General features: G+C 29.4%; 2 protein-coding genes across 3 annotated transcripts; both read left to right on the top strand.

Annotated features, from left to right (window-relative positions):
- The first annotated feature begins 5,718 nt into the window (after positions 1-5,718).
- Positions 5,719-12,495, top strand: LOC100265795 (autophagy-related protein 101). Of its 2 annotated transcripts, none has more exons than XM_002270363.5 (8): positions 5,719-5,829; positions 6,176-6,256; positions 6,346-6,382; positions 6,730-6,815; positions 7,771-7,866; positions 10,109-10,274; positions 10,362-10,524; positions 12,057-12,495. In XM_002270363.5, the coding sequence occupies exons 2-8, from the start codon at positions 6,224-6,226 to the stop codon at positions 12,130-12,132; spliced, it is 657 nt and encodes a 218-aa protein (XP_002270399.3). In that variant the 5' UTR covers positions 5,719-5,829; positions 6,176-6,223; the 3' UTR covers positions 12,133-12,495. The 2 variants fall into 2 exon arrangements, with proteins under 2 accessions (XP_002270399.3, XP_059594414.1); XM_059738431.1 differs by having other exon boundaries at positions 5,728-5,829; positions 6,216-6,256.
- A 7,864-nt stretch (positions 12,496-20,359) lies between these two features.
- On the top strand, positions 20,360-21,770 carry LOC100255711 (methyl jasmonate esterase 1-like). The gene is made up of 3 exons (XM_002262990.5): positions 20,360-20,886; positions 20,995-21,135; positions 21,255-21,770. Exons 1-3 carry the CDS (start codon positions 20,389-20,391, stop codon positions 21,531-21,533), a joined length of 918 nt encoding a protein of 305 aa, XP_002263026.5. The 5' UTR covers positions 20,360-20,388; the 3' UTR covers positions 21,534-21,770.
- The last annotated feature ends 498 nt before the right edge of the window (positions 21,771-22,268 follow it).

Raw genomic sequence — 22,268 nt, 5'->3', positions numbered from 1 at the left:
AAAATTGGTATGAATCAAGAGGTGAAGTGTTTGGAAACTGAGATGTCCCAATTGTTATAAGACATGTTAGGAGGCTTATGTTGCACTTGAACTTGCTTGGTCGTTGCATTAATTATAACATATTCACCTGACAGGGTAATCCTAGCCATTAGTTCAATCCAGAAAAGCTCTTCAAATTATTAGAAAATGCTGACGAAATATGAAACCGATTCTAGTTTTTGTGCTCCTCATATCATCACAACTTCATAGGTAGACCCTATTTGTCATCTGCCCGAATAACAATCCTTTCAGGTTTTGTCCAAACATAAGTTGCTGATCAAACTCATGAGAGTATCTTACATTCTTGAATACCGGAGATCATTCTAAAGCAGTGCTCCTTAAGCATTAGAGACAGCAACCCCCATGAGTGGTGGAAAGGAGAGTATGGAAAAATTTCCTTCACAGAGTAGAACATCATCCTTCATGATAAAACCACCTATAAAAAGATTTCCTCCATGTATAAGACCTAAAGGAACTAAAATTTTCAGATGCTCCAGCAAGCCAAGGAAAACTCTGTAGCGACTGTAAAATGGTTTCCATAATTTTTTTGTCCCGTCTATTTTAAGGTCCCAAATTAGTTTCCAGGTTTTATCAGACTGCCTTCTAGCCAAAGTGAAGTTCATATTGTATGATGAGACTCTGGATCTCGCATTGAGACAGCCCATGTTCTCTAAAACTGAAGATGCAGTTGCACATCAAACAATAGGGTGACCACCCCTGCTAGATCAGACAGAAATCAGTGACTGATAGAATGAATATCACAAAACGAGTACAATGACCAAGGTTTTGAAGCCCAACTTTTTGTCATCCACATAAGTAGAAAAAGCAAGAATAAATTGATTGCCTCAAGATGAAATGTACTATATATTCCCTATCCCAGCTATTCAAATTCAGAAACACCATTCATTCCCTCCTGTTAAAATCCAGTCCTGGTCTGAAAACGTGATATCTTCTAAAGTTTTTTACTGTCCATGTCCTTGATGACCTCCCTCCCCATTTTTTTACTTCCAATATTTCTCCCATTTTCCGATGGGGCACTGTTGCAGTTCTTCTTCCACATGCCAGAATACTCAGAACCATCTCATTAATCAGGACTTCATATAACATGCATGATTCATCAATGATAGCTTATCAAAGTTTATCTTTCCAGTCATACCATGCCATCTCAGCTTCCATGTCAACTTGTCTCTGCTCCAAATTCGGTAGATCCCAAAAATAGAAGTATGGAAATGCACTGTCAACTAATGTGCTATAAGTGATTGAGGTAACGAAATTTCAATCTAACCCCTCCATGAAGGAAATTCTTGAATAAATTAGCAACCAAAAGACAACATGGTCTGTTTTTGTTTGTGAGATTTGGGTTAAGAGATCCCTTGTATTCTTTTTTCTTGATGAAAAGTGATGAATCTTAAAAATGAGAGATAGAGATAGAGAGAGTTGAGAAAGCAATGGATTGAAATAAAAAAAATTTATGCAGTCTTTTCATATGAGCAACATACTGTGTTATGGCTTTATACGCAAGAATTCAAGAGAAAAAATAAGTCAAATACAATGCTGACAAATCAATCAACTCCAAAGAATTTGTTTTGTTCATTTTACAAATAGGAAAGCCTTTAGCTATGGTACAAATTTCTATTTGTTTTCAACAGTTTGCCATGAATTGTGGGATCTCCGGACCGTTTGAAATCAAATGGTACTATGCTGTTAACTTTTTATTTTTGTTTTCTACCGTGATCTTCATCAGTAATGCCATGATCTCCATTATTTTTTGTAAGTGAATCATAGACTTTGTCAGATCCCCTCAAGCTGGGTACGGGAACATCCCAACTTGGTCTCATGGAACTCCTGGAAGGTTTGCTTGGGAAGTTGTTTAATTAAGATATTTACAATCTACAATGAGGAGGGAACATATTTGGTAACTAGATTGCCAAGAGTAGCTTTTTCTAAAAAGAAAATGGTAATATGTTTGGTGTGAGCATGAAAAATAATTTTTTACTTATTTATATTTTTTCATGTAAAGTGCATTAATCCATGTTATTTAGACGTATTGAAAGCAAGTGCATAATATCTTGATTTGACATTATATTAGGTACCATTGAGTTTGAAAAAAATTCTAAAAAATAGTTTTTGAAAATTATTTTATAATGTTTTATAAAATAAATGTTTATTTAAAAATCTAAAATGTTTTTAACTTATTTTTTATATTTTAACCTATGTTTGAAAAATAATTTTTATGTGTAATGTTTTATTTTAAATCATTTTTTATATTTGTATAAATCTTTTTTAAAACAACCCTTATAAAATAAGTGAAAATAACTAAAAATGTTATTTGAAAACATCATATTTTCTAATTTTAAGAACAAAAAAATTGTTTTTTGTTTTCTCGTTGTCAAACATATTATCCCATTATTTTTTTTAGAGAACATAAAATTGTTTTTGAAATTAAACAATTACATTACCAAACAAATCCTAAGACACATAATTGGAACCAAAGAAGATACCATAGCATGTGGTGCTACGACAAATGAGTGAGTAGCCAACCTAATTTACATTACAAAAACCATTTAAGGTTAGAGAACATTGAGACAAAATTTGAATGTCATAATTAAGAGTGCTTTGAGATATCGAAGGATACATTTAATGGCTCTAAAGTTTGCAAGGTTAGGTTGATGGAAATGTTGGTAGACTTTATTTATGACATAAATATATTAAGATGAGTAAAGATGAGGTATTGAAGGATGCCTCCAAAATTCAGTTTCAATGACGAGAATGTGATCTTCAAGTTTGTTTTGGTGGTTTAATGGCAATTAGAATCCATAGGTGAGAGGATTCAAACTTGTGGGTGTGTGAGAGAAGGTCTTTGGTATATGTGTTTGGGAGAGGAAGATTTCATTGGTCATGCTTGAATTCAATTCCAAGGAAGTAGCATATGATGCCAAGATCTTTGAGAGTGAATTCATAGCCAAGTTTATGCATAATTTGTTGAAAGAAGAAGTGACATATATTGTTTCCTTTTATAATAACATCATCAACATAGATAAGTACCAGAATTATGTCATTATTGCTTGTAAATAAACAAGGAGGAATTGACTTTCCAACAACCAAAGGCAAAGGTGAACAAACATTGAGATAAACATTAAAACCAAGCGTGAGGTGTTTGTTTTAAACCATAGAAAGAATTGCTCAATAAATAAATATAATTAGAAAGAAATGGATTGACAAAACCTAGGGCTTGTTCCATCTACGTAGTTTCTTTGAGGAAACCATGTAAAAATGCATTAATGATGGTGATACCTTAGGTGGATAGAGAAGGAATGGATCATCTAGTATAGATAGGATAAGGTCAATGTGGTCTAACGAGCATTAATCCTCTTTATGCATGACTTGCATGTTTTTCTCTTAACATCAAGTTTCCTGATAGTTCAATGAGAGACAATAACTATGGAAAGGATATTGTGAATGGTTATGGGCTTGATCATGGACCTAAAAGTTTCATCATAATCTAGCCTAAGAACTTGAGTGAAACCCCTTGCAACAAGCATGCCTTATAGTGATCTATTGAACCATCTTTCTTGTATTTGATGTGATAAGCCCATTTAGAACCTCTAATATCGATGTTGAAAGGTTGAGAAGCAAGACACTTAGTGTTGTTAAAGCAAAGGGTTATGAGCTCTTCTTGAGTGGCAACATATCAATGAGGTGTTTTAGAGTGATTTTGAAAGACTTGGGCTCTTGGTTAAGTGTGGTAATGAGAGTCATGTCTTGGTAGGAAGAAGAGCTAGTGGTTTGACATATATACTTCACATAGGTGGGTGATTGACGGGTATGAGCTGAATGAGAAATTGAAATCAATTGATCTAAATGAGGGTTTGTTAAATGAGTTACTTTGCAACCCTTAGGGATCAAAGACTTGTTAGGAACATTGATATGTTTCTTCTTGGGGAAGTTTAAGATATATATCATTGAGGTCTTGATGATCAAGATTTTGATCATCTTGATTAATTTTAGAGTTGTAATCTTGCTCTATGCGAAAATCCATTAGGCAAACCCGTGAGTTGACAGATTGTGTGTCTTATTTAACTATGTTATGAGTGGGATAATGTTGTTTAACTTGATAAACAACTCTTTTTGACAAAACAAATTGTCATATTTGATTTCATTTAGTTTGTCATGAACTGTACGATCTCTATAGTATTTGAAATCAAATGATATTAGAATACTAACAACTTCAACATTTCATAAGAATGATTTACAAAACTAAGAGACAAAATACCTTCATATTTCTTGTAAAATTGTAATGAAAAGAATGTTGAATGAAATGTATTACAAAGTCATCTATGGATAAATCTTAGAGAACAGCGAACATGAGAGAGAAGACACTACTTCTCATTCTTTGAACTCCAATTTGACATTGGAAGATCAACATACCCTTTCAATTGATATATGACGGGTTTTCTCCTCATCATCTAAACGTCGTCGTTTCCTATTGGGACTTTTAAGTGTGTTTTGGTGGATTTTATCATGGCCCAACTGAATGAAGTGAAGCCCAATAACTAGACTGCCCCACCACTACTCATTAGGGTCCAGCCCAATCTGACCCTCTACTTCGTAGGAATTAGGACTCTAGACCACGAGGGAATGAAACTTTGTTTAACTTGATCCCAACCCTCTACTACATTTTCACCTTTTAAGGCTCCATTTTCTCTACCGTTAGTGAGACCAAATACTTAAAATTTGTAATTATAAGAGGTCAACATGTCTATCTATAGAATTTAAAAGTCTTATAATTAATGAGTATTTGATAAAACTTAATACATATTTATTTATTGACTTAAGTTGACTTTAAATTAAATTATTCTTAAGTTATTAATTCAAAACTTATTATTTATTTTTTACTATAAGTATTAAGGTTGTTCAATAAAATTAACTTAAAAGTTATTTTTAGTTACTAAATTGATATATTTACTCTTATTAGTTGTAATTAATGTTTATTTTTAAAATTTTAACTAATATTTATTTTTATTAATTTTAAGAAATAAATTTGATTATTAAACAATTATACTTAAAAAAAATTATAAAAAACATTAAAAATGTAAATTATTGGAACTAAAAATAAATTTTCAAATTTATAGAATTAAGGGAAATAAATATTAGCATTCACATAATTTAATCAGTCCAGCAAAACCAAAAATGACTCAAATTCAATAACATCGTCGATAACTTCAACCCAATCATGAGTCATGGATTGAAAGATATATCGATACTTGGATTTTACGGATATATTGAAAATATCGGTGAATATTTTTCTACAAATATTGATAATATAAAAATTATTCAAAATTGATGGGAATGCTTTAAAAAATCCAAATAATGATAAAATAAACAAAAATATACATGTTAAAGTTATTTTATAATTGTAATTAACATAAATATGGTTAAATAAAAAAATATCAATAAATAGTTTATGATACTTTAATTTTAATAATATAAAATATGAATTTTGTAATTATATACTTAGAAAGTTAGAATTGAGTTAAGAAATATTTGATTTTATTGAATAAAAATAATTTATGTATAAATATAATACATATGACATTATAATAGTATTTAGTAAAATCAAATAACAATATATTTCAACAGTATTTTTTATTTTTTAATTTCTACTCAATCTAAAAATCAAAAGGCCACCCACTTCTCACTTGGGCATCAAGAAGCCCTTTTCTGAAGTTGCCTCCAGACGAGAATCCCTAAAAAGGCCCTGTTTTCCTCTGCCACTCTCAATCCTCGCAGGTACTAATCTAATCATATTATTTTTTTTTGCAACCCCCGTTTGATTCCCAAGAAAATCCATCCCCCATTCGATTTCCGGAAAATTCATCCTCGTTTGATTTCCGAGAAAATCCATGCAAAACCCCCAAGGAAAACCAAAAAAATTGCTTTTCTTTTGCACCCTGTGTTTTCTGGATCTGTTTTAGGGGTCTCTTTGCTGTTGTGCCATTGGATTTAAATTTCACGAACCCTAAATCCACCTCCTACCTCACCACTCCTAAATCTCGAGTTTTATTTTCCCTCTATTTCAAAATTCTAGGGTTTTATCTCACACGCAATCTCCATCAATCTTAATCAACCATTATAGCTTGGTGCCCCAATCCAACCTCTTTACTTCTCTCTGCCAGCCATCACCATGAACTGCGAAGCTTGCGATCTTAAAGAACTGGTACAAGTTTCTGATCCCATGTATGTCTTTTTGTATATATGTATTAGATGTTTTCTAATTGTAAAATTCCTAATCTTACATGTATGTAGGAATTGGAGCACTTCCAGATACGCGAAGTTCTACGCTGTGAGTTATTCTGCAAATTTGGCTTGTCTCACTTGTAGTTTTCAAGCTTTGGTGTTCGTAGTAGAGTTTTATCTGTGTGAGCTTCAAAAGTTTTGATCCAATTATGATGCGAAGTTTTGAAGTGGAGTTTTTCTTTCCTTGTTAGGGCTTTATTGTTTATTACTGTTATGACAATGTTAGATGTTATGTGCGTACCTATTTGGATAAACGTTCTAATGGATGTATATTGATGTCACAGTCGGGCCAATGTATTGATAGATTTGCTTATCTCATGTCTGCAGTTTGATTACTGAGATTTTATTATTATTATTGTACATTGATTGATAAAAAGAATGAAATGGGTGCAGGTATACTTCACACGATTGTGTTTCATAGAGCCTTAGGGCTGGTGCGGCCCAAAGACATTGATTTAGAACTGTTTGAAATTACATATGTAAGTGATCCTCAATTACTTAGCTTGGTAGACATTGTTGTAGGCACAACATTTTCTCATGCTGATATTTGTGATAGCTAAAAGTCATTGGAGGTTCAGGTGGGCTTTTTTAATGGAGGATGTTATTTCTGGTCACTTAATTAACTCAGAACAAGTTTATTAAGGCTGAGCATATGGGTCTGGTCCCTTTATTTCTGCATTTGAAATTGGGTGGTTATTTGCAAAATCCCTTGTGTGCATATTTATCTTGTGGATGAATATTAGTATGGGGAATATGATTCCCCTTAGTTTAATATGTGGGTGTTTGTGTCCCCCTCCAGAACCAAATCACCCTTGAATTCTCTCCAACTAATCTCTTCCAATTCTGTTGATCAACCAAACTTTGTCTTTGTATCAAATAGATGGAGCCTTTGCTCTACAAAGGTCCATATTGACACCTATCATAGTCTTGCTTTTAATATTTTTTCCAGTAATTTTTAGGTCTTTCCATATCTTCTGAAATTCTAGTTAACTTTTTCATGACTGTTTGTTAACATAATCATGATGTATTTTATGTTTTAGGTTTATTAAACTTATCTGGCCAATGCTTCTGATTCCTTAGAAATGTAATTTCACTTTTGTATCTTTATTTTCAAGTTCTTCATTTTGTTGAACATGGTGCTATGGTCACTATTCAATTTGAACCACATTTGACATTATTCAGATCAACCCTTTTTTGCCCCTTTGTTTCCCTTTAACTTAGTGCGGTTTGATTTGATTTGATTTGACCTTTTTCCTTTTTAATTGTCTTTCTATATATGAAGCTACATTGTGATCAATATCCAAAGTTGCTATGGCTAACAGTGTCATATGCTATATCATACCTCACCTATTTGGAATGATTAAGGGATATGTTCTAGTCTCTTGGCAGCTTTTGATCTTTGTCTTCATTACCACATCCTTGCTTATCGTACAGGTACAATGTGGAGATGCAGAAGTTGAAAGGAAGATCAATGAGAAGATTGACCAGTTCATCAGTTGGGTAGAGAAACACCCAAACAAGAAAAGTCAGGTTCATGATTTTCCTTTGGATTTTCATTTGCCTGGAATTGGTTTGTGGATATAATTTTAATCCATCTTAGAGCTCCTAGATGTTAATTTACATTTATATAGTATTGTTCTGTAAAGATAGTGAATATTAATTCTTGACTCAAATGTGCTAAGACTACATTGCAAAATCTATGTTGTTGACATTGTGTGTGCATGTCTAAATAATTTTTCAAAGGTGCAAGGTGTGCATAAGGTGCAACAGTCTCCTAAGGCTTAGGCAGAGGCGCGATACAAGGTGCATGCTTGAGTAAAGTGAAACGCAACCTATGATGTATATTAATTTTATTACATAGGATCCAAATCCAATCCAAGCAACAAAAAGTTCAAGATTCCAAATATTTAAAAGAAACCATTTGACAAATAGGTAATGAAATTAAATGAATTTCAACATACAGTTAGAAATCTCTAACAAGGCTTCCGCCTTAGCAAGCAAAGCTCTATAACCAGGGAGTGATTGAGCCTTGGGAAAGCTCTTCTTTAACAACTATGTGTCTAATATTCTCTTCGTTAAAATTTGTCATCTGGCAGTTATTAGTTCTTATTGATGGACCTTGTGGTCCAAACTAAGATAATGGCTAAACAACCCATTTACAATATTTCCTTATCAATCCAAGGACCTTATTTTTTCTTCCTTGGAACAATATTTTCATCATTCTTAGTCATGTTTCATTGTCCCAATAATTTGATTGAATGAACCATGCACATTATTCTATTATTACATGTATCATAGTTGATGATTTACTATCATAGCATTGATGGTGTTTCAAACAAGACTCTTGCATTACATTGCTAGTTGGTTAATTAAAATTTATGCTCGCTTTCTTTTGCATTTGTTAATGCATTATTAGGGTATCAAGAAGGATTAGAGAAGGGGAGAAAAAGAATGGAAAGTCATCTAGATTCTCTTGTTTGATTTTCCATGGAAAATAAAACATAATAAAAATCATTTAATAACTTATTCATTCTAATTCTTCAGTCTATGTTAGAGAAAAAAGAGGGAATTAAATTGTGAAAAGATTGGAGAAAAATTTATTAAACTTAATTTGTTTTTTATTTTATTCCAATTCTTCTTTCTTCTCTTCTTTCCTTTCTCTCATATTTCCCCTCATATTTTAAGTCTAAGTTTGGTTGTAGGGAAATTTGAAGGAAAATGTAAAAGAAAGAAAACAAAGAGGAAAAGTTGAGGGAAAATAAAAAACATATTTAAAGTTAATAAATTATTTTTGTGTGCTTCTTTAAACCTGTTTTACATGGGTTCAGGTTTGGGCATCTTAGTATGGGTACGTGTCTAGGTGGTTGGATCCTTTGCATTCCAAAATCTTAGGACATGTGGATTCGGCTAGAAAGGATCTCAACTATAGGTGTAAGTACTTGGATACAAGATCAATCAAAAACAAAATAAATCTAAACATTACTAAATATAAGCAAAGTAAAATGAGTATAAATTATTTGTAATATTACATGGTTAATTATAGTTGGAAAATATATTTAGTTGTATCCAATTTAGGCCTTGTTTCGATTGACTTATGAGAAGTAAAAAACTCTTTTTTTAAGCTCAATAAATTTTTTTTTGCTTGTTGACTAATTTTGTTTAAAAAGTTTAGACTTATAAAAAAAAATCTTAATATAGAAGTGAGGAGAATATTGTATCTTATAAAGGTTCTATTTTGGCTTATATAACAAGTTTTTCGTGTTTAATAAAATTTTAAAGTACCAATATTACCTTTTAAATAGAGTAACTTTGGCTTTGGTTTCAATTTCCAATTAAAGTGAAAAATAGGAAGTTATCTCAAATGGACTCATAATATAGCTATGTCTAACACGGATCTCGCACTTGTAGTCGTGTTATATTGTGTTGACATCGGTATTTTGGCTGAAATTAATGTGTTCGTGTGTTACAACTTCAAACTCATTTCACTTATTTTTCCTCTTCTATATAAAGATTAAGTGATTTGAAAATGCATAAGGTTTTAATTAACTTTAATTAAATTTGATTTTCCTTTGTATTTTTCATGATAAACATAAGAAAATAATTTTCCTTAAATTTTGTTTTTTTTTGGTTTTCTTAGTATTCTACCAGAACCAAACGTAGTATAAATGATTCAAACAAAGCCTACCTTCTCAGTTTTATTTATTTATATTTATTTTTTCCTTCCTTTGAGGAGAAAAAAAATCCCAAAATGACTTCTGCAGTGGTAATGCAGATATGCCTATCTTTCTATGAAGTGAAAAATAAACAAGCATCTTGGTTTACTAACAAAATTGAGCGCCGATCTTGGGAATACTGGTATATCAACTTGAATGTGGCACAACACCCAAAAGCGCATTCTAGCAAGTCTCACCATTCCAAAGCGGTAGTTGACCCAGGAGGTATAGTCACCACTGTGAACTGTGTTTGTGATCTAAGAATGTTTCAGCTGCTCAGATGTAACTCTTTGTTCCCTTGTATTTATTCAGAAAGTGCGTCAGAGGACAGAAGTCTTCGCAGGGCAGCACTCGAAGCATCTCTACGTGAGGTTTTATTTCAAATCATAAAATTTGTTAATGAGAAAAAGGATCATATCCCTTCTATACCAAGTGCAGAGGGTGTCTCATTTCCCTATGAGATCACTATCCCAAGGTGAGCCTATCCTTTTCTTTTCATCTCTCCCACTTGATATTTATTGTAATTTGTTTTGATTTGTTCAGTTATTTATTTTCAGTGTTTTTTAAACTGTAACATCTATTATTTGTTTTTGTTTCTAGAATTGCAGCCTTCTTGGCCTTTGTTTCCTTTATTTTGTTTACCTCGTTTTTTGTGGGCATGGACTTTGTCTTGTATGAATTATATTGTAGAATGTAGCAAATTGTGCCTTTTGAAATGCTGAATTGTGAGGCAAGTTTAGGAATTTTAGATGATGAATTGGTTTGACATCTTATTGTTTTAATTTCCTTCTGGATATCTCAGCAGAAGAGAAGTAGATGAGGGAAATTTAGGAGTTTTAGATGTTGAATTGGTTTCACATCTTATTCCCTTAATTTTCTTAGATATATCTTAGCAGAAGAGATCACATAAAATCTTTTTGGTGGAAGCAAAAAATATATAATCTGCAAGTGTGTTTCAAATGAGGCAAACAAACTCGGTTTTGAAGGAAATGTCATTCATTGGAAATTCATGTGAATTCTGTATAAAGAAAAGATCTCTTTGCTGTTTTCTGGTAGAGATGGCAAATAGGGCCCTGGCATGTGACAGTGCTATGCATATTTGAAAGCATGCTTGTAGCAAAAGTTAAGTTTGTGGTTTATGTCTTAATGAAATAACAAAATGCAGGCCATGAACTGGATAATACTGTTAAAGAGCTCATCATGCGGTCCTTTTCTATGCATGTGCTTTCTTTTCTATTGTTATGTAGCTGTGCTTTTGCATGTCAAGGGAATTAATTTGTTATCACCTGTGAGTGTCCATTTGGGACCTCTTTCTATATCCCTTGAATTGTATGACCTATTGTTTCCCTATCACATGTTATCTGAGCCATAGATTCTGCTTCAGGCAATTCTATGCTCTGATGGGAGTAAGGTATTAGGTAAGAGATTCACAGGCGTTTGCCATTCTGTGTGGTCTCTTTTGATGAATGTGTCCTCTCTTGGTTATGCCATATTTCTTCCTTTTCTATGAATCTGGCCGAAGTGAGATTTTCATCTTGACTTGTGCTCGAATTTGCAAACTACTAGTTAAGTGGCTGGGGGCAACATTTTATGTTCCTGTTTTCGAGCACCAATCATCATCAAAGTTTCACGCAAATTAGAGCAATGTATTGTATTCCAACCCATTGGAGTAGATGAGGCCAGTGTGTTGTTATATTACATCCAATGCAAATGGCATTTCACACCCCACCTACCAAAATGATGCACATTCCAGGCTAGCAAAACCAGTGTTTGACTGATGAAGTGGTCAAGTTGTTCTCTGGTATCAATACTTGATTATTCAGGCACAGCATGAATGAAGTGTCTGCTGTTTTAGTGCACCAGGTGTTGAAATTTATGTATAATTATAATATTATTGTGGTTGTTTCCCCATTTTGCTTGATTAAAAACGCTGTCTAAATGTTAAAAAATTTATTTGCAAAGTTTATGATTAGACTGCTGAGTAAATATTTGTGTTGCTTGGTTCAGTTCATCCGATTCTGCATTTGGGATGGACATGTTCAAGAGGATGCTCCAAAGTGGGCATCCAACCATGCTCAGCTAATTATCCGAGCTCAAAAGCTGAATCACTTCTTCCTAATCTCCTGCTCAGGTGAAATAATTCCCCTTCTGTTGGTGGGGTAGTCAGAATGTGCATCTGATAACTTGTTACCCCCTATACAGAAGAAAGCTGCAGAGAAGAGCCGGTTCGATTTTCTGAAAAGGAAGTGCTTGTTAGGTACATAATTAATTGTTTTTATCTTCGTAGATATTCTCTTTTTTGTTTATCTAGTTCCTTCATTTTCGTCTCTGGTATGGTGCTTATACCTCCTGTACAGACCATTTTGCTAGCAGTCCAATTACCAGGATCATAAACTATGATGTGAAATACCATGTTTAAATTATGAATGTGAATCATGTTTAAGTATCCGGGTATATCGTGGATATATCTGATATCCGTGGATCCCAATACGAAATTCAGGAAGATATCATCAACCAATATTTTTGGATACTTTACCAATATTTTACCAATTTTTCATTTTTTTGCTTTTCAACTGATATTTCACTAATATTTTACCTATATTTCATCTTTGTTTTTTCAATTATTAAATAAATTAATTTTAATTAGTTTATTTTTATATTTGATTTAATTTATTACCAAAAATATAAAAACATAATTTTCTTAAAGGGAGAATTGAGTTTTACAGGCTTGAAAATTGGCCCAGTACTCATATCCCTTGTATTTAAGCCCAAAACCTAATGGATGAGTAAAAATTGAGATGAAGGATATTACTTGTTAAAATTTCTTGAAATGTCCTTGACTATTAAAAAAAAAGAAAAACAACTAATTTCCCACTCTCTCTTTCTCTCTTTCATCAATTATTTTTCTTCCAAAAAACCATGTCTAATAAATTGAATATTAGAAATTAATGTTTAAAAATAATTATTACTTCATTTTTAAAGTAAATATTTTTTAAACACCTCATAAAATATTTTTTTTTTAAACTTACAAAATATATAACAAATATTTTTTAAACACCTTACAAAAATATTATTATTCTTTTTAATCCAACATATAAATATATAAATATCTTTAAGGTTATAGACAATTATTTGAATATTTTCTCATTTTTAAGGATAATACATAGATATTATATTAATATATTATTTTGTAACATGATCATCTTTTAACTAATACTGATAATTAATTTTTAATTGAATAATGTATTATAACTTAATAATTTGAAAAATATTCAAATACCCTTTTAAATCTAAAATAGATGTGGATTTGATATGATTTAAATTATTAAAACACGAAGTCATTAAGTCAAACCATATTAAGATATGTGTATGTAATTATATCATAATTTTGTCTTCTTTTTATTTTTATTTTTTTCCTCGTATATGATATCTTTTGTATTAAGTTTTGTAAATGAAAAATAACAAAATCTTTTGTTATGTAAAAAGGCATAACAACAGTTACAACACATTAAAATCGAAAAGAGAATATAATGGAACACAAATTAGATGAAAATCACTTTAAATAGGGATATAATAGAAAACAAGTAAATGCAAGAAAAAACAAATTTAGATAAAATTTAAAATAAAAAAATCAAAGAAAATAAATTAAAAGTAATAATATAAAAATCTTAGAATCTTCAAAACTATAATTACAACAAAAAAATTATTTTAAATTAACTTGATGATTAAATTAATGATTTTTTTTATAAAAAAAATACAAATGTTACAAAGATAATTTTTTTTTTATCATTTTTAATTCTATTTAAATATGATTTTTTTAATCTCTGCTGACATTATGTTTATAAAGGTAAAATAGTAAAAATATAAATTTTATTCGGTTTACTTGTAATAAACACTTTAAATGTGATTAATTTTAATTTTATTTCCTATGTTTTAATTTTGGTAAGGAAGATTTAAATGATATAGTTTGGTAAAAAAATATTGATAATTTTTTCTCAACAGTTATTATATGTTGTTTATATTGTCTTTAAGTCATTTGAAACAATGACACTAATGTTATCTATTTATATTAATTTGATTTCACAAAAAAATGTAATACCTAAATATTATGGTTAATTTTCCTTTATATAGGATGTAAATGTAGTAAGAAAAAAATATTGTTAAAACTACTTAAACGAAATATGCAATTACAAATTTTGGATGATGAAATTTAAAATTTCAAATTAAGACAATTTTTAGGTGAAGGAATGTGTGGGGAAAAATGTTCAATCCTTAGGAGACAAGAAAAAAAAATTTCAAAATTGATTAAAATCTTGCATAATGGGTAGCCTTGTACACTCTTATATAATTAGTACATTTGTCTCATACAGTTAGTACATTTATTTTGTACAGTGAGTGTAACACCCTTATATAGTTAGTGTAACACCCTTATACAATAGTGCAAATTTCATATACAATTTGTGGGTGACAAAGAAAATAAAAAAATGATTCAAAATCGATTAAAATATTTCACAAATGATAGCCTTGTACATTTAGTTCATTTTCCTTGGATAGTTAGTGTAACACCATTGTGCAATGGTGCAATATATCCCTCTTAAGTTGTGTGTTCACGTATATATATTAAACCTTATTTCTAATGGTTTGGCTGACAAAATGGTGGATGAATTAGGATTAATTTTTTTTTCCCCAAACATTATTACTGAGGAAAGTATCGGAATTTCCATGTGGAAGTTAAATAAATTGTATGACATGGGTATGCAATCTGTGGGTGACAAGGAAAATGAAAAAGTGATTCAAAATCGATTAAAATCTTTCATAGATGGTAGTCTTGTACACCTTTGTACACTTAATACATTCCCCTTGTACAATTAGTGTAATACGATTGTACAATGGTGCAATATATCTCTCCTAAGTAATGTGTTCACGTAAGTGTGTTAACCATATTTCTAATGGTTTAACTGAGAAAAAGGTGGATGAATTAGGGTTAATTTTTTTTCCCCAAACATCATTACTAGGAAAGTATTGGAATTTCCATATTGGAATTAAATAAAGTGCATGACATGAGTATGCAATTTGTGGGTGACAAGAAAAATAAAGGAGTGGTTCAAAATAGATTGAAATATTTTATGAATGATAATCTTATAGACTGTTTGTACACTTAGTACATTTCTCTTATACAGTTAGTAAGTATCCTTATACAATGACACAAATTTCATATCCCTATAGTGCATGTATGTCTATATATGTATTAAATATGATTCTAGTAGTTTGATTAAAAAAATGACGGAAAACTTAAATCTAATTTTTTTATGAACATATTACATTTTTGTGAAAAAAAAAAAATACAATTGACCAATTCCTTTATTTAATTGTGAATATATTATATTTTAAAAATAAAAAATAATATTCAATAAATGAAATTTAATTCTTTTTATTATTTTCATATAAAAAAAATATATAGTATTAAACAAGGTCTTCAATTTTCATTTTTAAAAATAGTTTTCATTTTTTTTAATTAAATGTATTTTCAAAAAAAGACAATATAAAAAATAAAATTATTTTTAAAAATAAAAAAATAAAAACTAGAAAAAATATTTTAAAACCAAACTCAAACATAATCTATATAATTTTTAACTACTTGTTTTTATTTAAAATGAGTAAATATATCATTTAACCATTTCTAAATATGAAAACATTTTAGTTGGATATTTAAAATAAAAACTCTTCATCTATCCTCTTTCTCTCTTTTTCTTTTTTCTTATTTCAATAAATTTTCAATTAATTCAAATCATTAAAAAAATTCCTTAATAAATAAATTTGGAACATTCATATAACTTATTACCAAAAGCCTATGTTCAAAAAAATATTAAAATATGGAAGGAAAAAGATTAATTTTTTTTTAAACTTTTTATTTTATAATAGTAAAAAAAGTAAACTTTAAAATACTTTTTAGTATAAAAGAAAAAAAATAGTAAATATATTTATTTTAAATAGTGTTTTAATCATTAAATTATTTACTTCTAAAATGTAAAAAATAATATTTATTCATTTAAATTAATATTTTTTGGAAAGTATTTTCCAAAATAATTTTTGAATCATTAATGTAATTTTTGTTTATTTATAATTTAAAAATAGAAAATAATGCTGATTTTTCAATTATTTTTAAAAGAGTTTAAAAAATAATGAAAAATAAAAAAATGATTAAATAAAGAAGAATTTTATGTAAGGGGCATATAAAGAGTGGTGGTTTAAAGACAAAAATGATGGGTTAAGTCAAAGGGGTATTTTTGTTTATTCCAACCTTATATCTTTGTAATCAATTATGCGTGTTTCAAGGACCTTTTATTATTTATCAAGCCCAAGTAGGCCCAAGTAGATGTAAAACACAATTCTCCCTTTTCTTAATAGGTTTTTTATTTTATTTTATATAATCTATATATTTATTAAATATAAAAATATAAATATTAAAAAATTTATACATATATTATTATTTAGAATACATTTAAATTAAAATAGATTATAATTTTAATATTAAAGATATTTTAAAATTAGACAGATTATCATAATATAATTATAAAATAATATATCATGTAATATTTATAAAATTTATACTTTTTTTATCAAATATGATAAGTTATATATAATTTTTTTTTAATTTTTTTTTAAAATAAAATATTTATTTTTATTTTTTATATAGTTTTTAAAATCTTTTTTTAAATATTTTTATTAATTTTTAGGTCATTGATATTTTATGTTAAAATATGTATTTATGATATATTCGTGTGATTATTAATATTTGATATTTTCATCGTTGATGTGATCACATAGTTACATGATAGAACCCGCCACGCCCAGGGTGTTGACACACTCAGGAAGTGGTGGATGCTAAGATACTATTATAAGCTTTATTTTTCTCATGCTGGATATATAGCTAATAGCCTACAGGAATATTTTGTCATGGCAAATGCATCATAATGAGCATTTATGTGAAAATGTTCAATCGGTCATCTTCCTTGTGATTTCTCTTTCACCATAAGAACACAGAGGCAACTGTTCTGATTGGAAGTGTTTTCGAAAAACAATTCTTAAAAACAAAATTTGAAAACTATTTTATAAAGTTTTATAGAATAAAAGTTTGTACAGAAATTCAAAACATTTTTAACCCCTTTTTTATATTTTTAAGTATATTTTAAAAATAATTTTTATTTATAGAACTTTATTTTTAATTATTTTATATATAATCCTTTTTTAAAACAATCCTAAAAAATAAGTAAAAATAATAAAAAATAAGTAAAAGATGTTTTATGAAAATATCTTCTTTGGTATTTGTTTTTTAAAATAATTTTCTATTTTCTAGAATAAAAAAATATGTTTGAGAATTAAAAAATTAAAAAATAGTTTTATGTTCTTAAATAGAGAAAATAAGGTATTATCAAAAAGCATTTTTTTTAGTTATTTTACTTTATTTAAAATGTAATTATATAAATATGAAGAATGATTAAAAATAAAATATTATAAATAATTTTTGTTTTTTAAAACATGTTTGAAAATATGAAAAATAAGTTATGAATATTTCAAGTTTATAAGCAAACTTTTATTTTATTAAACACTCGAGGATAATTTTTAAAAATTGTTCTTAAAAAATAATTTTGAAAATATTTTCCAAACAAAGTTTATGTTTTATGCTTTTAAAAATAGAAAATTGTTTTACAATTGCTAAATATATTTTCTTGTTTTATTTTGAAGAACAAAAACTATTTTAAAAAAATAATTATGAAACATAGCCTATATTTTCTATTTTTAAAAATAAAAAGTTATCTTTTGGTTGTTAAGTATATTTTATTGTTTTTGGTTTTGGAGGACAAAAAATTATTTTAAAAAACAATTGTAAAAGAGTTGCTTGTCAAGAAAATGAAGATATGAGTGGAGGGCATGGAAGCCGGGAAGGCGATGGAAATCTCATTGGAAATTGGTTGTATTCTATTACAGGGTTTTAGTTAAGGCATTGGAATGACATTTTTTTTTGGGTATTATAAAGGGAGAATTATCTTTTGGGGGTAGATGGACCCCTAAATTAACAAAAGATTCATATAACTCTTTAAATTGAGTTGAAGGATATGAAATAGTAACGAACAAATATACCATTTAAGAACACATATAAAATATTTTATAAAATTAAGTTAAATAATTTTTTTTTCAAAAATACTAAATTAAATAAAAGTAGTTTTCAAAAATCTTAAATTAAATATAGTTTTTTCAAAAATATTAAATTAATTTTTTTTTTCAAAAATATTAAATTAAATATTTTTTTAAAATATTAAATTAAATAAATTTATTTTTTAAAAATATTAAATTAAATAATTTTATTTTTATAAATATTAAATTAAATAAAAGTATTTTAAAAAATATTAAATTAAATAAAAGTATTTTAAAAAATATTAAATTACATAAAAGTATTTTTAAAAATATTAAATTAAATAAAAAATATTAAATTAAATAAAAGTATTTTTCAAAAATACTTTTTTTTTTCTCAAAATCAACAAAGGGCATTTTTGAAAATATTGAAGGATGATATCCTTCAACTCAATTTCCATACTTTCATTAGGTCTTGAACTCAATTTAAAGAGTTACATAGACCTTTTGTTAATTTAGGGGCCCATCTACCCCCAAAACATAATTTTCCCTATTATAAAAATCTATCATCAATCATGTCACACGACATTTAAGGTCTTATTTATTTATACCCTATTTGAGGAAAGTAATTGGAAAATTTTTCAGAGGTTAGAAGAGGAATTGGAAGGTAAACAAATTAGAAAAGAAAGACAAATTTTGTATAGAAAATAAGTGTGATGTGATGGAAGGTAAACAAATTAGAAGAGGGATTGGAAGTGCAAAGTGACATCTGACCAAGAATAAGTTGTTTTCAAATGTTTAAACAAGTATTAATCCTTTTAAAATCCGCTATCAAATAAGCTCTAATTAAATGTAGTCTAAAAATCATTTAAGTATTCCATAAAAAATACAGGAAAATGAATACACGTAATATGATAATGGATATGAAAAGAAAATATTTTTAAAAGTTTTGTTTTCACTCTTTCTTCTTTATGGATCTTTCAAAACTTTTATTGATTAAAGTTTCACGATGAGGATTTATGATATTTATTGAATTTGAAGGTACTCATAAAATGTTGAGAAATGAAGATTCAAGTTTTAGAGATGATAATTGTCTACTTAAAGAGATTTTTCAATAAATATAAAACTCTAACTTTTAATTATGAAGAGTTTCCGATTTTTATAACACTTTAAAGACAAGTTTTTTTTTTAATTAAAAAGGGAATTGGAAATGGGAAAAAAATCATGAATGTTTGAATCTTCGTGAGGGTGTTTGGATGCCTCCTTAGTGTGGTTGAACACTTCCTTTTGATTCTATCAAATTTTGTACTTTTTTTATATACCTTTTCAATTCATTTTCATGTCATCCTAGAAGTTTTATCAAATCATAAATCATATCTATGTTTTTGTTTTCCCTTTTTAGAAAATGGATTTTACTTTTCTTAAGAAAATTTTGAAAACATTAGATTGATTTTTCCATTTTTTGATCTCGAATTTTTGAAAAAGGAAAATAGAAAACCACCGTGCAAACCTGTTTTCAAATCTAATTTTTTATTTTTTAAATTTAAAAAAATAATCTAAACAAATAGGGTCTAACTTTTTTCCATTCTAAATTCAACTTTTCATAAAATGAAAATGTATCAAAAATAGAATTTAAACATATATATGAGAGAGAGAGAAATAGGGTCTAACTTTTTTTCCACTCTAAATTCAACTTTTCATAAAATGAAAATGTATCAAAAATAGAATTTAAACATATATATGAGAGAGAGAAAGAGAAATAGGGTCTAACTTTTTTCCATTCTAAATTCAACTTTTCCATAAAATAAAAATGTATTAAAAATAGAATTTAAACATATATATGAGAGAGAGAGAGAGAGAACTCTTAATTCCATTTTTGAGAAGATAAAAGTTATTTTTTAAGTTGAATAAGAGTTTTTATGTTAATTTGACTAATTTTAGCTAATTTCATTCAAATGACTTATTTCTTAAAAAAGAAGTTTAATATAAAAGTAAAAAAAAAAATAATGTTATTATAGAAACTTCATTTTAAGTTATACAATAAATTCTTTTCTATTTAATAAAACTTTTATAATACAAATATTTTTTAAAAAAAAATTATGATAATCAAGGAGGATAAGAGTGTCTTTTAAATGGCGCTTGTTAAAGATTATATATGGAAAAATCAAAACGCCATACATACGCAAGTCACTAACAAAGCACATGCATGGTATATTTGGAAACAGAGCGCCTACGGGTCTGGCTGGCGCCATCATTGCATTTTGGCTTGATTGGCATTGTGGTCTCTTTCATTTGTGGTATAAGATCCCTCCTCTCCCCCCACGAGACACACCATCAAGACATGGACAGTGTGAAACACTTCGTTCTAGTTCACGGGGCTTGCCATGGAGCTTGGTGCTGGTACAAGCTTGTCCCACTGCTCAAATCCTTTGGTCACCGCGTCACCGCTCTGGACTTGGGCGCTTCTGGGGTTAACCCCAAGCGCCTCGACGAGCTTGCTTCTGTGTACGATTATGTGCAGCCACTGATGGAGTTCGTGGCCTCCCTTCCTCAAGATGAGAAGGTGGTGTTGGTGGGTCATAGCTATGGAGGCCTCGCTATTTCTCTAGCTATGGAGAGCTTCCCTGAGAAGATCCTAGTTGGGGTCTTCGTATCAGCTTATATGCCAAATTATATATCCCCACCTGTAACTCTCGCAGAAGAAGTGAGCACAATCAATCTTTGATCAAACCCTAATCTGCTCAACATACACATCATTGAAATTCTATTTTTTATACTGATTTTGTGCTATATATGATTTTGGACAAACCAGTTCTTCATCAATAGAAGCAAGCCTGAGTCACTACTGGATACCCAGCTTTCGTTTGGCCAAGGACTGGAGAGCCCTCCAACAGCACTGACCTTTGGTCCAGATCACTTATCAGTGGCACTTTATCAAAACTGCCAACCGGAGGTGAGTGTTTAATTTAATCGAATTTGCTTGAACTAAATGGATGGAAAATGATGTCATGTAAGTTGTTTGATTCCAACCATTTGGAACAGAGGTGTGTAATGGGGTTTGTTGTGTTGCAGGATTTGGAACTGGCAAAAAGTTTGATAAGGCCTCACGGGTTGTTCCTGGAAGACTACGCCAAGGAATCTTTACTAAGCGAAGAGAAGTTTGGATCCGTGGATCGGGTGTATGTGGTGTTGGAAGAAGATGAAATAATGAAGGGCTTCCAGCAATGGGTGATCGACAACAGCCCACCAAAAGAAGTGAAGTTCATTGCCGGAGCTGATCATATGGGGATGATGTCCAAGCCCAAAGAGCTCTGCCTCTGTTTCCAGGAGATAGTTCAGCAGTATAATTGAATTTGCAGTCCTCCTTCAATAAACAACTGCAATAAGAAGAGTAGTAACCTACTAGATCGTTGCAATATCCCAGTAGTTCAAACATTTTCGTGCATTTTCTCAGATCTGGGTTTGCTTTTTCATGATGAATCTAAATTGATTTTCTCATCAGTAATTAGTAGATGATAATCAGCAGACTCAGTGATCACCATGTGTCCTCTTTGCCAAAAATAGAAGCTAAATTAATTTTCTCATCAATAATTAGTAGCTGATAACTAGCAGACTCAGTGGTCATCATTTCTTTTAAAGGATAACTTGGTAGACAATAAATTTATTGACATTAAAATTCGTTCTACACTTGGCAACAGAGCAAATCAAATATTTAAGGCCTTTCCTTCTATGACATGGTAATGGGCCAATGGCAAAAAGAAGAGAAAAAAATTAAAATTTTCACATTGATGAATCTCATTGTGAACTCCTCCAGTAAGAATTTGAAAACGCAAGGGATTAAGGGCCCCAAAACGGTGCATTTATGGCCCGGCCCACTGCCCGTTCTGGGCCATACATAAGCCCGGCCCACATGAAGCTACGCTATCCCACATAATAGGGATCAAATCATGAATTATTGATGGATCAAAGTTTCACAATGAAAATTTCAGCTTTGTTGATATATGCAATGCAATACACATTGGAACAAAGTCAAAATAATTAAATATTCATGAACGACGCAACAAGACAATAGTGAGAGCAAATGAG

The sequence above is a fragment of the Vitis vinifera genome, chromosome 7, assembly GCF_030704535.1.
Source record: "Vitis vinifera cultivar Pinot Noir 40024 chromosome 7, ASM3070453v1".
NCBI lineage: Eukaryota > Viridiplantae > Streptophyta > Magnoliopsida > Vitales > Vitaceae > Vitis > Vitis vinifera.
Note: the sequence above shows the minus strand (reverse complement) of the source record. Positions and strands in the feature narration are given on the sequence as shown.

Bases quoted from the DNA above. Each gene is read 5' to 3' on its own strand.
- LOC100265795 (XM_002270363.5), top strand. From the start codon at position 6,224: ATGAACTGCGAAGCTTGCGATCTTAAAGAACTG. The intron at 6,816-7,770 runs GTAAGTGATCCT...CTTATCGTACAG, and splicing joins AACTGTTTGAAATTACATAT to GTACAATGTGGAGATGCAGA. The intron at 10,525-12,056 runs GTGAGCCTATCC...TGCTTGGTTCAG, and splicing joins TATGAGATCACTATCCCAAG to TTCATCCGATTCTGCATTTG.
- LOC100255711 (XM_002262990.5), top strand. From the start codon at position 20,389: ATGGTATATTTGGAAACAGAGCGCCTACGGGTCTGGCTGGCGCCATCA. The intron at 20,887-20,994 runs GTGAGCACAATC...TGGACAAACCAG, and splicing joins CTGTAACTCTCGCAGAAGAA to TTCTTCATCAATAGAAGCAA. The intron at 21,136-21,254 runs GTGAGTGTTTAA...GTTGTGTTGCAG, and splicing joins ATCAAAACTGCCAACCGGAG to GATTTGGAACTGGCAAAAAG.